The sequence below is a fragment of the Chroicocephalus ridibundus genome, chromosome 2 (genome assembly GCF_963924245.1).
Source record: "Chroicocephalus ridibundus chromosome 2, bChrRid1.1, whole genome shotgun sequence".
Classification (NCBI taxonomy): Eukaryota; Metazoa; Chordata; class Aves; order Charadriiformes; family Laridae; genus Chroicocephalus; species Chroicocephalus ridibundus.
This window is the reverse complement of record NC_086285.1, coordinates 27,087,467-27,102,468: the sequence shown is the minus strand read 5'-3', so window position 1 is coordinate 27,102,468 and position 15,002 is coordinate 27,087,467. Positions and strand designations below refer to the sequence as shown.

At 43.1% G+C, this 15,002-nt stretch overlaps 1 protein-coding gene across 1 annotated transcript; it reads left to right on the top strand.

Moving 5' to 3' along the window:
• Nucleotides 1–320: 320 nt before the first annotated feature.
• Nucleotides 321–6,464, top strand: TFPI2 (tissue factor pathway inhibitor 2). Its single transcript, XM_063323887.1, has 5 exons — nucleotides 321–609; nucleotides 697–876; nucleotides 1,349–1,528; nucleotides 2,768–2,941; nucleotides 5,363–6,464. The coding sequence occupies exons 1-5, from the start codon at nucleotides 528–530 to the stop codon at nucleotides 5,464–5,466; spliced, it is 720 nt and encodes a 239-aa protein (XP_063179957.1). The 5' UTR covers nucleotides 321–527; the 3' UTR covers nucleotides 5,467–6,464.
• The last annotated feature ends 8,538 nt before the right edge of the window (nucleotides 6,465–15,002 follow it).

Here is a 15,002-nt window from a genome sequence, read left to right as displayed (position 1 = left end):
TGACCCGTCCGGGATTTCGCCGTGATTAACAGGAAATGCTCTTCGAGCATCATCCCGTAACGTGCGGGGAAGGGTGGGGCGGGGGGGGGGGGGGGGGGAGAGGGGGGGAACGGGCCAGCCGTGGACCCCGTGCAGCTCCCTGCAGCCCGCCGACGGAGACCCCTCCGCCGTGGGCGGCGCAGCCCGACGGCGAGCCATCCCCCGCGGCGCCCCCAGCCGGCCCCGGCTGCTCCCCCCGGCGGCCGTGGGACCCCCGACGGCGGCGGGGCGGGGGTTGTCCCGCGCCCCCCGGCGCCCGGGCTCAGGCAGGCGTGCAGCCCCGCCGCGCCCCGCTGACGGCCAGGTCAGCGGGGACCTGCTGCCCCGCTGAATCAGACCTTCCCCTCCCACCACATGCGCAAGGAGGGAGGCGGCCCGGGGAAACCGTCGGCTCTTATAAAGCGCTGCCGTCGGGCCGAGCAGCTCCGCTCGCTGCCGGGACCCCGCTGCCACCCGCCCGTCCTCCCCTTCCTCCCGTCCGCCGCGACATGGCCGCCGGCCGCCGCCTCCCGCTGCCCGTCCTGCTGCTGCCGCTGGCCTGCGCGGCACTGGCCCCCCGCACCCTGACAGGTAGGGACCCCGCGGGCGGCAGCGCGGGGCCGGGGTCGCCTCCGCTGCCGCGGTGGCTTCAGCCCCGGTCGCTGGTGTCTCCCGCAGAGAAGCAGCGCTCCTGCCTGCTGCCCCCCGACGACGGCCCCTGCCGCGCCATGGTGCCGCGCTGGTACTACGACAGGTACACGCAGAGCTGCAAGGAGTTCAACTACGGGGGCTGCCACGGCAACGCCAACAACTTCCTCACCTTCGACGACTGCGAGAAGAACTGCTGGACCATCAAAAGTGAGTGTGGGGGACCGGCCCCGCCGCCCCTCCTCAGCCCCGGGGGGCCGCCCGACGGGGCAGTCTTCCCCGGAGTGTCCCTGGGGTGGCAGAGGGGCTGGAGGGGGCTTTTGGGAGCACCCGGGCAGCTGCGCTCCTTGGGGGATGCTTCGCACCTACCCCTCCTGTCCCTCCTGCCCGTAGCAACTCTCCAACTGATGTCAACTGTATGCAGAGAAATCAGCGCAAGTTGTCTCAGAGGCAACATGCAGAATTTAACTATTAATATTCTAAATGTAATTTAGCATTATAGCTAGTTGCTAATTAATGCATCAGGTTCTTCCTGTAAAGCTTATCCCACTTCATAAAGAGTGGGACAAGCTGGGACTTGCCTGCGACTGGAGCAATAGTGTTTTGTCTACACTACCATGTTGTTGGGTACGGGCAGTGCAAAGGGTTGATTTTACAGAGGATGAAATTATTTTTGTTGCAGAAGTGCCCAAATTATGCCGGATGGAGGCTGATGGAGGACCTTGCAGGAGTCATCTAAAGAGATATGCCTTTAACTTGAGCTCGATGAGGTGTGAGGAGTTCATCTACGGTGGCTGCTATGGAAATGGCAACAACTTCAGAGATATGCAGTCTTGTGTGGACCACTGTCTTCCAGAGAAAAGTAATGGTTGTTCAAACTTTTTAATAAAATAGATGGTTTGAAAGCAATATGAAGATGATATTTTGTTTGGTATTTTCCTCTGGATACCCGTACAGCGTTATTTCTGAAGACTTCTGTGAAGCAGATTTTTATATTGTCTACAGACTTTCACATGTCACTTGTCTCAGCTGTTACTGAAAGAGCAAAATGCTGTGTTAGTTTAAGATTGTGACCTTAAGTATGCCCACAGCTATGTTTAACTCATCTCTTGACTTCTAGAGAGCTGTACATGTGTAATCTGAAGGGAAATAACGTTGGAGATCTGGGTTGAGGCAGATGTGTGAGACATGTGGCAGTCACGTTCAGGGCAGTGATATCCTATTATAAAGCAGAAGTGCCTTTCTGAAGTTCATCTGAGAGATGGTATTAGGTGGCTTGGGTTTTTCGCGCTTGCCAACTCAACTGGTAAAATTTTTTGGCCTGACGTGTCTCTTCACTGCCTCTCCATATGAACTTTAAAGAAGAGAGATAGTAATTATAAGCAGGTGACTATACCAAAGTGTTGTCATAAACACCAGGTTAATATCCAGTGCGAGACAGGGTCTTTGAATAAGAGAGATTTTCCAGAATGTATAAAAGCTGTCACTGCCTGAGCTTTATTAGTGCCTGATGGGACAGTTATTTTTGGCTGATGGCAGATTGTCAGCATCTTCTTTGGTGAATGCTGAACTATTTTTCGTTTCTCTGTTGCACATCCAATCAATTGATAAAAGGTCTCCACAAGAAAAGTAAAATTTTGTTGAGGTAAAATGAAACATGATTGTTGTGAGGTAAGTGGTGGGTTCTGAACTTTTTGCTGGAAAAATCATAGCAAGGATAAATAAAATAGTGCCCTTTTCCTCCACAGAGGTAGTTCCACTGGCATTATTGTTATACTCCTGTGTATATGGAATATGACTTCTGGCTAGACTATGTAAATGTCTCAGCTGTTCTATGCATGGCACCACAAATGGGCAAAGCTGATGAGTTTCACTTGGGGGATAGTAATCCTATTTTCTGGGACTATCTATTGCTTTCTCAAATTCATAACTCACAGGAATAAGATGTAGTAAGTCTCTGAAGTCGTCGGTAACGGCTCATGTTACAAGAGCTGTTTAGCCACCAAATTTATTGCAGGATAAATTTTAAGTAGCTAGGCATAGAGATATTTATGTAATTTGTCTTTCTCTCTCTCCTTTTTTTTCCCTTCCTTTTTTCAAGCTGGTCCCTCGCTATGCTACAGCCCAAAGGATGAAGGATTGTGTTCTTCTTCTGTATCTCGCTATTACTATGACGCCAAGACTAAATCATGCAAGGAGTTCAAATATACCGGCTGTGGCGGAAATGCCAATAACTTCGTTACTGAAATGGATTGCTACAATGTCTGCAGAAAAGGTAAGATTTTTTGTATTTTGTCAGTCATAAGCAGATAAAGCAAACCAAATAAAAGGTGTTCACAGTGTTCTTTTACTCACCTTGGCTTGCTACAAGTATATGCTGTTTTCATTTTGGACCGTGTGTTTTCAAAGGCAGGGAAAACTGAGATGCAACACTAAATCCTCCTGACAAGAGGAGTCTGATGCGAGGTGATTACACTGTTTTTGAATGAAGTGTAGAGAACAGCATGCAAAAAGACTAATTAACGTACTAGTGCCCACAAGGAATCAGTCTTTAGACTGTTCAGTACCAGCATGAACACTAATTAATGTATCATTTTCTTCGAGATATTTTTAAGTAGGATTAAAGTGAGTTGTGAAATCAATTTGCTTTTTTCCTTTGCATCTTCAGCAGTTACCATCCTCCCTTGATTCCCTGCTGCCCTTTCCCATTTCCCGTTCCCATTATTGAAGATTTCTGCCTCATCAGTTGTGCTGAGTCAACTGCTTCTGCGGCCGTGGGGGGAAGGGTTGGGGATGGTAATTGATTTTTCTCAATGGTGTTATTCAAATCAGCTACAGCCTGCACTTGTAGGTCAAAACAGTTGTGCTTTTACCTGCAGCCTATGTTCATACCATCTATTGCAAGCTTTAATACTCTAGTTTAATTCATTTGATATGTAAATCAATAAGAGAGAGAAAAGCATAATTATATGTTGACCCCCAGAGCACTCAGGAAGCAGTCACAGGACAATATTTAAAAAATTGATACTAATGGGGGAAAAAAATTAAGGCTGTATCTATCATGTATGTTGACTTTGGAGAAAACAGAAGAAGTCAAAAAGTAGCTCTGTTTTAAACATGAGATATGCACAAGGCCTGAGTACTTTAGGATTTAGGATGTGTAGTCAGAATGCTTAAGTCAGGAGATGATTCTTTTATTTCTGGGCTAGAAATCCAGGGCTGGGGCAAGGATTGCACCCCAAGCCCAGTCCTCAGAAGTAAAAATCCTGCCTGCCAGTTAGTCATGGCAGTAATATTTCTGTGGGTGAGAAGTCTGAGTGTGTCTCTGCCATTCTAGTCTCGTAAGGGAGTCTTTAATAGCATGCTAAGTCTATCTGAGATGCTTGTGATGATTATCTAATTTGCATCCATTACTAGCTGGGAAATGGCAGGGCCAGGCTCCAGCCTCAGTGTGCAAAGAGAGAGGAGGAAGGAAACTGCCTTTTCGGCGTCTCGCCTCCACGCTCTGCCCCTGCCCACACCCAGCCAGACACACCTGGGGGTTCCCGCTTCCTCACTCTCTTTCGGGAAGAAAGAAGTAAGGAAATGCTGTCTGCCTCGTATCTAGAGCACCAGGTAGCCAAATGTAAAGGATTGGTTATGAGCTTTTTCACTAACTTGTGGATTTCACAATTCTGTAAGGCTTGGTACAACTAAAGCCCATAGTTAAGGGCATAATTAGTGCTAATTAATGTTGTGCTATACATAGTCATTTCTATAGCTAGGGAGTGTACAGCAACATTAAGCAAATCTGTAAGCAACTTAAGCCACTCCTTCTCTCCCGCTCCTGTAATTCCCTTCCCAACATCTTTCCTGTTACCTTTTGGAGTCTCAAGTTGAATTCAGTTGACCTTCCCTGTGCAAATACGCAACTGCTGTTTGAACTGGTCTATAGCTTTCGGAGTGAAAAGGTTTCTGATTCATTTCATTTTAAAAAAATTATACTGGAAAAGAAAATAAATACATTGGGGTGACAGCCAAAGGACTGGGAACTGGCCACAGGGGCTCTGCGTGCAGGTAAACAGCATAAAGAGATAAGATTTTCAGTCAGGTTTGCAAAGACTTGTTTTCTGAACTGCATTCACACATTTCATGCGGTCTTTGTAAGCATTCCTGGAGATAACCCCAACTGTCTTTGGCCACTCGCTGCTTCTGCATCAAACACGGTCCTGGGCAGAAACCCCTTTCACCTTTTCATCTCCCACAAGCACTGGTTATATTTTGGACTTTGCCCCAGTCTTGTTCAGAGGAATGTAGTAATAGTTCTTTTTTTTCCTTTTTTTCTTTCTTTTTTCTTTTTTCTTTTTCCTTTTTTCTTTTTTCTTTTTTCTTTTTTTCTTTTCTTTTTTTTTTCTTTTTTTTTTTTTTTCAGATAGAGCAGTGTGTTTACTTGCATTCTGCTGTCACTGCAGGATGGCTAGAAAAGACTTGGATGCTTGTTCAGGAAAAGAGCAGCAAAGCAGGACTCCAGTGCCAAAGGGGGACACATTGGAGTGTGAGAATAGGGTGTCCAGAACACATTTTAGAGTTTCTGATATGTTTGTTATTATTGGCTCAACTGCTTAAACAGCATAACATGAAAAAGAAAACCCAAACAATAAAGAGTAGTAACAGCTTTGTCATACTGTTTCCCTAACTGCTTCCTTTGTTTTCTTAGCAGGGACTCCGAAACCAAAACTCAACAAGCCAGCGAATGTATTCCGCAGAAAAATGATGAGAAAACTGATTAAAAAATCTCAGACATATAACCCGAAGTCTTAAAGCTGATGTGCACTTGGATGTTCGAAACACCTTCTTTTGATTCCACTTTCTTCTTTTGTAAGATAGTTTCCACAGTTTTATACACCGACATAGTTCTGTCTTTCAGAACTGCTTTTTATTTCCAACTTACTTTTTATAAAGAACTGCATTTAATAGAAAAAGAATGAACCTAAGTTTGGTTCTTCTGCTCTGTTGTCTTTGCAGTAATACGTTGGCAAAGCCAGGTATTTAGATTTCCATGTTTTTACGGGGGGATGTTACTACTGCCTTGAGAGAATATTTTACCCATTATAAATCAATTAAGATTTGAAAAATCAATCGTCTCATAGTATAACTAAGGAGAGTACAAAGCTAAAGCTCTACCATGGATTTTTTTGGCATCCTCTGCTTGCTAAAGATAAGAAGCCTTTCAAAATCGTGTTCAGAGGTTTATTGCCCTGCCATTTTACATATTTTGGCACTATCATTTAAGTAGACTGTCCTTTACAGTTATGTTCATAGTCAAGGCTTTCAGAAGCTTTCCTAACACTAGAAGAAATATAAACTTAAATCTGGCTTGTCCCACAAGAGAAAATTGTGAATAGGTGTACTTTGATAAACACTCTGACAAAGGCAATGAATAAGCTACTCGGGTATTAAAATGAAAATGTAGCCATTACTTTTCCATGACATTTGAAATTTCTGACAATTTGAAAATTCCAGATCCTCATATGGCATAAATCAGCATTTTTTTATTGATTTTAATGGAGCCACACTGATTACATCTGCTGAGGATTTTGATATCTCTGTTTATGCGGTGTCTGTTAAAGCAGAAAAGCAGAAGTTCTGCAAATCTCATGTAATCCCTCTTTTGAGGCACTATTGTATTTCTTACGGTAGATTATGCCTATGGTGATATTATTGCACCTTCTTTTATGTTTTGTATTTGAGCCATGTCTGAATTTCAATTAATTTCACCTACAATATTTTCTAAATATGAATTCATAAGTAATGTTAATAAAATGTTTTTCGGAAAAAAAGGGAGAGCTTGTTCTGTCATATGCTTCTGTTAATTATCCAGAATTAGTTGTATACACCAATACATGTAATGGAACCTATTATTTACTTATTATGACTCTAGCAGAGTTTATCTGTCTCTTAAATCATTTCCTTACGCTGAGGTCTTTATTTGAAGAAAGCCAGTAAATTGCATTGATGTCATTCATCCCCAGCAGTTTTTATGGCTCAGCTGGCTCTCCCTGAAGAGCTGCTCTCCAAGGGGTGCTTGGTTAAGCTGATTGTCTGCTGCTGGGCCTCCTGTTTGATGTTGCACTACCTGAAGAGCTTTTGCATGGGTAGTGGGCTGTTCGCTTGAAATTACATTGGCTTTCAGTTAGAAAATTTCAGGTGTGTGTGCTTTATCCCCATTTCAGAGACGGAACACAATGGGAAAACTAGCCAAGATTTGTTTTCCTCACTGACTTTTCTCTCACCGCTGGATTGTTGACTAAAGCAGTCATCTGTGCTTGCCTTAGTCTTTCTACCACTCCCATTTCTGGTTCTTGATCTCTAAAACCCTTCTTATTTCAATTAATCTATCACTTAGTTCGGACGAATGCAACAGAAAACTGCAGGTAACTAGTGATACAGTTTTGAGTGTTTGTCCCATACCAGACCTCTTCTCTGGTAACCACCCTTCAAACAGAGATGGGGACAGTCTAACCTACCTTGAGGGGGACAGGGCATGCTACCCAGCCTGTGTCCCTTCCCTGGGGCTGCGAATTTTGGCCATGCTGCCAAGAGCAGCAGCCCAGAGTGTCCCTCTAAATATTTTTTCATGCCCCAGCTGCATTTGTTGCAGCTTTCTGACCATGGCTTAAAAGAACCGGGCCTGTTTCTGAAGTCAAAGTTCAATTTAAGCACAGTAGAAGATAGTTATCTTTTAACAGCTTCACTGTTGGGTATAATCTCTGGTAACATGTTTGAGAAATGGACTTATAGTCCTTGCCTCTCTGGGTCTTTGACTTTTATAGGAGTATCTTGAGGTGGGGTGGTCCCCAGAAAAGTGGGGTTTTAAAGGGGATTTAAAGGGAGCCCAAAATCTGAGAGCAGCTCCATCTCACTTTATTTTTTGGTCTCAGAATTGGGTTGCCTGGTCACACATCATGACATAACGTGGGCGATGCGATACCCAGCTAGTGTCCTGGAAGGGGTCCAAGAGTTTGATAATCTTCTGCTCACATCTCCTCAGGGGCTCAGCGAGAGCTGTCTTGATGGACCGGGCTCCATTCAGGATGCCACAGCGGCCACTGCAGCCCTTTACAATGCGCCTGCTCCACATGTTCTTTCTTTTCTTGCATAAAAACGTATTTCAAAGTCCAAGCGCTTCTGCTTGGGTACTCAGTGAGATATCAGAGGCTTGGGTTTTAATCTCTCATCTGCCTGATATCACACAGAAATTTAACCTAAACCATTCGTAATTCTTGCAGGGTTTCCTAGTGAGCAGGCTGTAGAGTATTCTGGAGGTCTGGGAGGGGAAGAGGAAGGGAAAAGGCCATGGAAGTTTCTTTCAATCCCTTAGTGAAGCTATTCCACTTTGTATAAACTGTACCTTCTCTCCAGGTAAATGCCCTAATCTCTTTTCTTTAGCTACAAAGAATTTCATCTGCCAGTGTGCTGCTTTGTTTCGTGTTTCATACTCTGATATCCCTCCAGACTCCTGTGGCTTTGACTAATCTAAATAATTGTCTATCATCTACAGCATTTTATATGACTCATGACTTACTTCCTTTTTCAGTTTGCTGATGAAACAACACTGGCCTAAGGTTGGGTCAACTGTTAGCATTTTGCCACGTTGAAAATTAACGCAGCCCATACCATCCTGCAAATTAACTTTTATTATAGTAGACAGTGTCCAGCAGCTGGTATCGTGTGTCACAGCGCAAATTTCTACTGCAGAGGAGGGAAGCAGTGATTATAATCGGTGGGGTTCGTCTTGTCTCGCATGGGCAAACAGCCACTGAAGCTCATGACTAGTGATTTGCGTGGGACAGTCATACCTGCCACTGAGCAGCGGCTGCTGAAATAAGCAGATTTGACTAAACTCCATTTCAAATAACCTCACTGCCCTTAACTTCCCATTGCAACCCATAATTCCAGTTCTTTTCTTAGGGATACCTTGTGAAGAATTATATCAAAGACTCCGTAAAAATGAAGGTCTGCGCTGACTTTTCATCCTTAGTCTGTGGCAGCACTCAGGGAATTGTTTGTAAAGTAATTCCAGAGCAGGAGAGTGCCTTTATTATTACATTTCAGTGGAATTTTAAGTGTCAAAAAGAGAAAAGAAAAAAAATACTTGTGGAAACACATAATTTTTTTTTTAATTGACAAGCTTAATGATGGCAAGCAAAATTTCACATCTCATTTTAACAGTGATTTGCCCCAATTAATGGCTTTCTCACAATTTCGTACTTCAGGAGCAAAACAGCGATGAGTTCGCCTTGTTATCCCTGCAGTCAGATTCTGACTGCCAGAAGCGCCCCTCTTCCTCTATTGCTTCTAATCAGCTGAGGAGATGGAACATTTATTTAAAAAAAAATAATCATTTATTAGACACAATGGGCCACGTTTAAAATAAATTAAAAAATCACTGATCTTGAGTCTCAGATCACAGGTGAAAGACTGCGTCCCTAAGCTTGAAGACAGCTGTGCTGCTGAGGGCAGCAGTTCTGGATCCAGGTGGACAAGAAATCTGTTCTGCAGGATATACACAGGCCAGCTATGGTTATGTATATCCGCAAGAACCACTTTGTGGATGTGCCAGAATGATTATGCATTTACGTTAGTGTTATTGAGAGTAAAATCTGCCTCATTATCTTTCTAGAAAGCTTTTTATTATTATGCATAACTATCACTGGTGATTATCAGCGCAGGGATACTTGCTTCTGTTGAAGTGAGCCTAGTTTTTCAGTGTATGGTGGTCCTGTGTAGTGATGTCTATCATCTGATAAATTACTTAATTGCTGAGGAGAAGGGCTGTTAATCATAGTGTATAAAGCCTAATGAACAGCAATGGTATAAAAAAAACCCTATGTAAACAAGATGCATAAAAGCATGCTGTTTGAGTTATTAGCAACTGATGTGATCATGAGCTCTGATTTCCAAATAAACACCAGAGAAAGGAGCATTCCCAGCTAATGTCTGAGCTATTCATAAAAGAGGGAGAGAGTTCAGGAAAGTTAAAGACTAATTTATGAAATGCAAAATATTGTATCTATTATGTGGGAATAAAGCAAGTCCCTTTTAAGGAAGGTTCCCTTCGTACTGGCAGCTCTGACCGTAATTTCAGATGAATATGGACAAAAAGGATTTTCTTCCAGACACAGCTGGTAAGGTGCCTAACTGCTTTTGCGTGAAGGGTTTTAAATGCAATTTGAACTCAAAGTACATCACATTGCCTCACTTGGTGGGGCCAAACTTCAAGCTGGTGAGCATACAGTAATATTAAGCCTTATTTATTCTCATGCTAGATCCTCATTAAAGGCCCTAATATATTAACTACAGGTTAAATTCTTTCATACAACTACCAGCTGAATGACAATGTTTTTGCTCAGTGAGCTTTCTTGGAGGCTTACTACTCACTCAGCAAGTGTGCAGCATCTTTTCTAAGAGAACAATGCATGATTAAAATCTTTACAGCTTAGTATGAAATGCAGGATATTTTTCTCTGTGTGTGGGAAGCAAGATAAAGAGGACAGACTATACTAATAAAAGGTATTTAAAGAGTCAAGAGAGTAAAGGGTGAAATATATACCCCATTATCAAACCAGAAAAAATCTTTCCATCATCACAGTAGTTTTCAACAAGGAGAAATCCCGAGTTTTACTGATGTCAAAAAAGAATACTTCATAAAAATGCCACCAGTAGAAAGCAGTGAGACTAGCAAGACTTCTTTTAACCTTTTTTTTTCCTCTCTAAAAGTGGGAGGGAAGGCTGATGAGAAAAACAGTGATGACAAATGGTATTTACTGCTCTCCCATGGCTGCAGGCTGCTGCACTGGAGCACAGGGAGCCCGTAAACTTCCTGCTGTGCCAGCCAGAGGGACTCTACCATGATTTCAACATGGAGCGAGTCCAAAGGCTTGGACAACCTCCCTTAAGTGCAGAAATGTGATCTTGCATCGAGCAGCCTGTCTGCTTTACCTGACCTCTTCTTTGTCAATGTTCATCAGTAGGTGCAAGCAAATAAACAATGTCTAAGTGAAAGATTTCCGACCTTTGTTTCAGTGCCCGCACAGTTGCTGGATGTACAATGTGAATGTTTGCATGCTTTGGAGGGGCAATATGTTTCTTTCAGGTGGGAGAGGAAATCAAGTCATTTCTTTACTCCAGTATGTCTTCAACTCGGATTAGGACCAAAGCTGCTACAAAGCCTATGATGTAAAATGCTAGAAAAATATCTGTTTTAACACTAAAGACATTTCCTTGGTTAGATTTTATAATAGTTTGTTCCTTCCAACTTTTTCAAGACTCTTCGTTTAAAATCTAAAGCAATATTCAGATAAATAGGGATCAGTTTATATTGAAGGAGGAATTTTTAAATCTCCTTAGTTTGGTTTAAAGTCCTCAGATAGTTTGGATATTCTTCCTTCTGATACATTATGTGTTCATAGATACCTATTCTAAGTGTCACTTTTGAACTGGCAATTAAACAGGGTTCCTTAACTGATTTCCTAATAGCAATTCTGCATCCTTCTAGTGTGAATTAATCTAAGCAGTACTAAAATAAAACTGCACAGTACGAATCACTATAAATTCTAATTCTCATAGAACTATTTAAAGCTACCAACACCCAAAAAAAGTAAATGTGTCACTGAAGTAGAGCTCACGTCATTTTGTGTTTCAGTTTTGTATTTTCTTTTTAAAACTGAGACCAAAAGTGATTACAGACTGTACTCTGCACTGATGCTGATGGAAAGCTGTTCTTGATCTCCAGATATACAATGAAGAAGCTCTTTCCTAACCTATTGCAATGGAGCTGACAGAGAATCCTCCAACTCTTTATTGCCTCATTTTTGAACACACCTGTAGTTAATATTTCTATCCTCAACAGACAGAATTCTGCCTTTGAATGCTATAGTGAGCACCCAGTAGCATTTAGGATTGAGGTTTTCTTCCTTAAAAACCTCGTTTTATTTTTTTTATTTTTTCAGTTTTTGGCTTTCTCATTTCATCCCGAAAGGCGTTTGGGAGGAGCGTGCTGAGTCTCGGCTGCAGAGGGTGGGGTTCCCGACCTCGGAGCCAAAAAACGCCCTCGAACTATTTATTGCTGAAATCCTTAGCCCCATGAAGAAACCACTGAGAAGCAGCTCAGATGGCTCTGTGGGGAGAAAAGAGGTAGGAAATGTCTTAAGCACTTGAGAAAGGTATATCAGATGAAAATAAAGCAGTCACAGCTCTTGCAGGCTCCCTCCGGCTCACAAGAGGCATTTTTGCAAGTTGTGCAGCGATGGTCATTGCCTGGATAGGGAATCCTAGGCTGGAAGGAGGAGGGGAGAGTCTTCTCTGAGTCACTGCTCTTCCTCCTGCTTTGCCCTCGTGAGCAGCCTCTGCCCGCACTGTGTTCATGCAACAGCCAGGAAACGCCAGGCCTGACCATGTTCCTCCTGTCAGCCCAAATTTTCCTATGAGCATGAGTGACTTAAGTGGAGAGTAACGTAATGCTGGAAATGCAAGTAAGTTTTCTGAGGACATCGCGGAAAAACTAAGGATCCGACTGAGTCCATCCTTCTGGGCACCCGGGGCACTTCCCATTGCCGTTACCTGGGGGAATCCCTGTTCCCAGTGCAAGTCACAGCCTGTGCCAGGAGCTTCGCTTTGATTCCGGGAGGACGCCTGTCCCAGTGCTGTCCGGAGCTACGGGCAGCTCAGTGCTGGGGACACAGGCTGAGAGCTACAGAGCAAGAGGAGCAGGGCATGGGGGGGACACAGCACTGGGTGCACCACTGAGGGTGGGAATGGGGGGGTGGCTATGGGGAGGAGGAGAGCAGGAGCAAGCAGGGGGGTTCTGGCAACCTGGCCTGCCGGGATGCTGAGGCTGGTGACGGAGCCTTCTTTCCCTGCCCCTTCCAGCAAATCCATCCCCCTGCCTTTTCTGTACACTAAGCTCTATGGTCAAAGCAGCATCTTTTATTCAAAGAAACAATATCAATTTACATCCTTTGAGCGCTATGTGATAAACTTGTTGGCCACATGTCATATTACTGCACTGTCATACACCAGCTAACGTACAAAGAGCAAAAGAAATAAAAAATTCCTCTATCTGGCCTCTGGGGTAGGAGCATACAGTATTAATAAAGCTTTGAAATGCAGCACTGTACTCATCAAAAGCCTAAAAGTAATATTTTTCTCCTTCAGGCATCCAAAAACATAAAATAATGACTATTTCGTTTTCCAGCTGATGCAATAAATCTCAGCAGCACTGGAGTGAATGCTCCGTAAAGCACACCAAAGCATGACTTTGAGAGTTTTGCAACTGCTCAATGACTGTGGCAGCTCTTCCTCTTATTGCAGTCAAACTAAGCAGATACGAAGAGAAATTGTATACATAACTAAATACATACCTAGCAACGGTATGCGTTATTGGTAGCATTCATTCACCGTTGTGAAACCTACACCTATTCCCTTACAGACGCTTGCTTAATCACGCTCCGAAACATGATTAGGACTCAATCTTTCTGTGTGTTTTGTCTGATAAATTTCCATTTAACAGTCAGTCAATTTTCAATAAAAATGGTTATTAGTCTAATCAACAGGTATGGAAACTCTGCCTTGTCTCAGAGAGACCTTATTGGATATGTTTGGTCTCTCCAATGTCCCCTTTACTAGTAATGCAGCTTTTGCAGTCTGTACTTAGGTCTCTGTCATTTTCTCAGTTTTAGTAACGAAGGAGAACCAAAAGGAGTTTGTTGGGGAAGGAACTGCACATCCTGTCTGTACAGAGAGTGTTTGTACAGCTGAAGGTGAAAACAGAAGGGATCAGGAAACAAAGACCACATTTACAAAGGTGTTTGATTTGTGGGATTGTAATAAGTGTCTAGCCGCCTAACTCCTATTGATAGAGTGGGAATTTCCCAGACACTTTTTTGAAGTGTCTAGGTTACCTTATCTCTGTCCTTGGACATTTTTCTCCATCTTTATTTACTGAGGTAAGTATCTTTGAAAATCTGGCTCCACTTTTCATTTTCAAAATGATTGAAGACCAGATGGTTCATGGTTCACGCGAATTGTCCTGCTCAGAATTGCACGCTTTGGTGTTGCCTAACATCGAGACTCTTTCCCTTTGTGTGTGCCGAGTGCCAGGATCCCACCATGCAGTGCCCAGTGGGCTAGGTGACCAAGAAAAGGATGTGCAGAATTTAGCTCATTAGGTGGGCAGCTGTCTAGAACAGGAAAACAAGTGAAAAGGCACATGCACATATAAATGCCTGACTTGGTGCAGCTGCTGAACTGGCCAGAAATTAGTGTCTTCCTCTATGCAAAATCCAGGGCCAGATCCCAGTCCATGCTGCCTTCTGCCTTTGAGTCAATAAATTTGCATCAGTGCATTTTGTAATATTAGGAATTGCCCCAAAATTAATTAATTTCAATAAAGACGAAAAAATAGTAGGATTTCCGTAAATGCTGCAGTATGAGAAGATATCAAGATGTGAACCACCCCTGGTTTCAGGTTTGCAAACCAGAAACCTGTCTGGCATTTGGCACAGTCAAACCCACACCCTTTTCCATTCAGCTCTGATTTATTAACTAGAAAGCCCTCATATCATTCCCTCTTTCAACGGCTGCTGGTACTATGTACAGTTTCAGACAACATAAAAGAAAGCTTGCTGTGCCAAAGATGGCAGTGATTATAATTGTCATATTTTAATACAGTCAACATTTTCACATTTCTATTTTCTGTGTTTTCCAGTTTTGAAATGAATCATGCATATAAAAAATTAAAGCCTTCATATTAAATTGGTCTCAGAACATTAAGAAAAAACATCCACCGCACCCTGTGATTAACTCATTAATCCATCTTTCAAAACAAGTAATCTAATTAGCTTGCAAACAAGAACATGACGCACACGTGGCCTTCAAACAGCATTGACATACTGAATAGTTCAGATTCCTGCGATACACAGCCTTTCACTTGCCGCTTCCAGTTCCAGTAAGACCCAAGACCAGAACGTTTTTGCTCTCGAGGTTACTTGATGCGCAATATGGAATGAGCTCATGGTCCAAGGCTGGGATGCAGAGAACCGATCTCTTTGAAGAAAGCTGAAATTTCAAGTGCCTCTAATTGGCAGCCTTAAGCACAGTTGAGTAAAAAATATGCAGATGTTAGAAGATCTGAATGCTGTCATTTAGCCCCTTCATGAGCACTAAAACTCAGAAGTTCAATAGCTCACTCCATACGTATGTATTTATACACATGGAAGGGAAGCAGAACCAGCAGACTGCCTGGTGAAGAATGCAAGGGGAGATAGGTCTGTCAGCTCAGTTAAGGGAGCTGCACC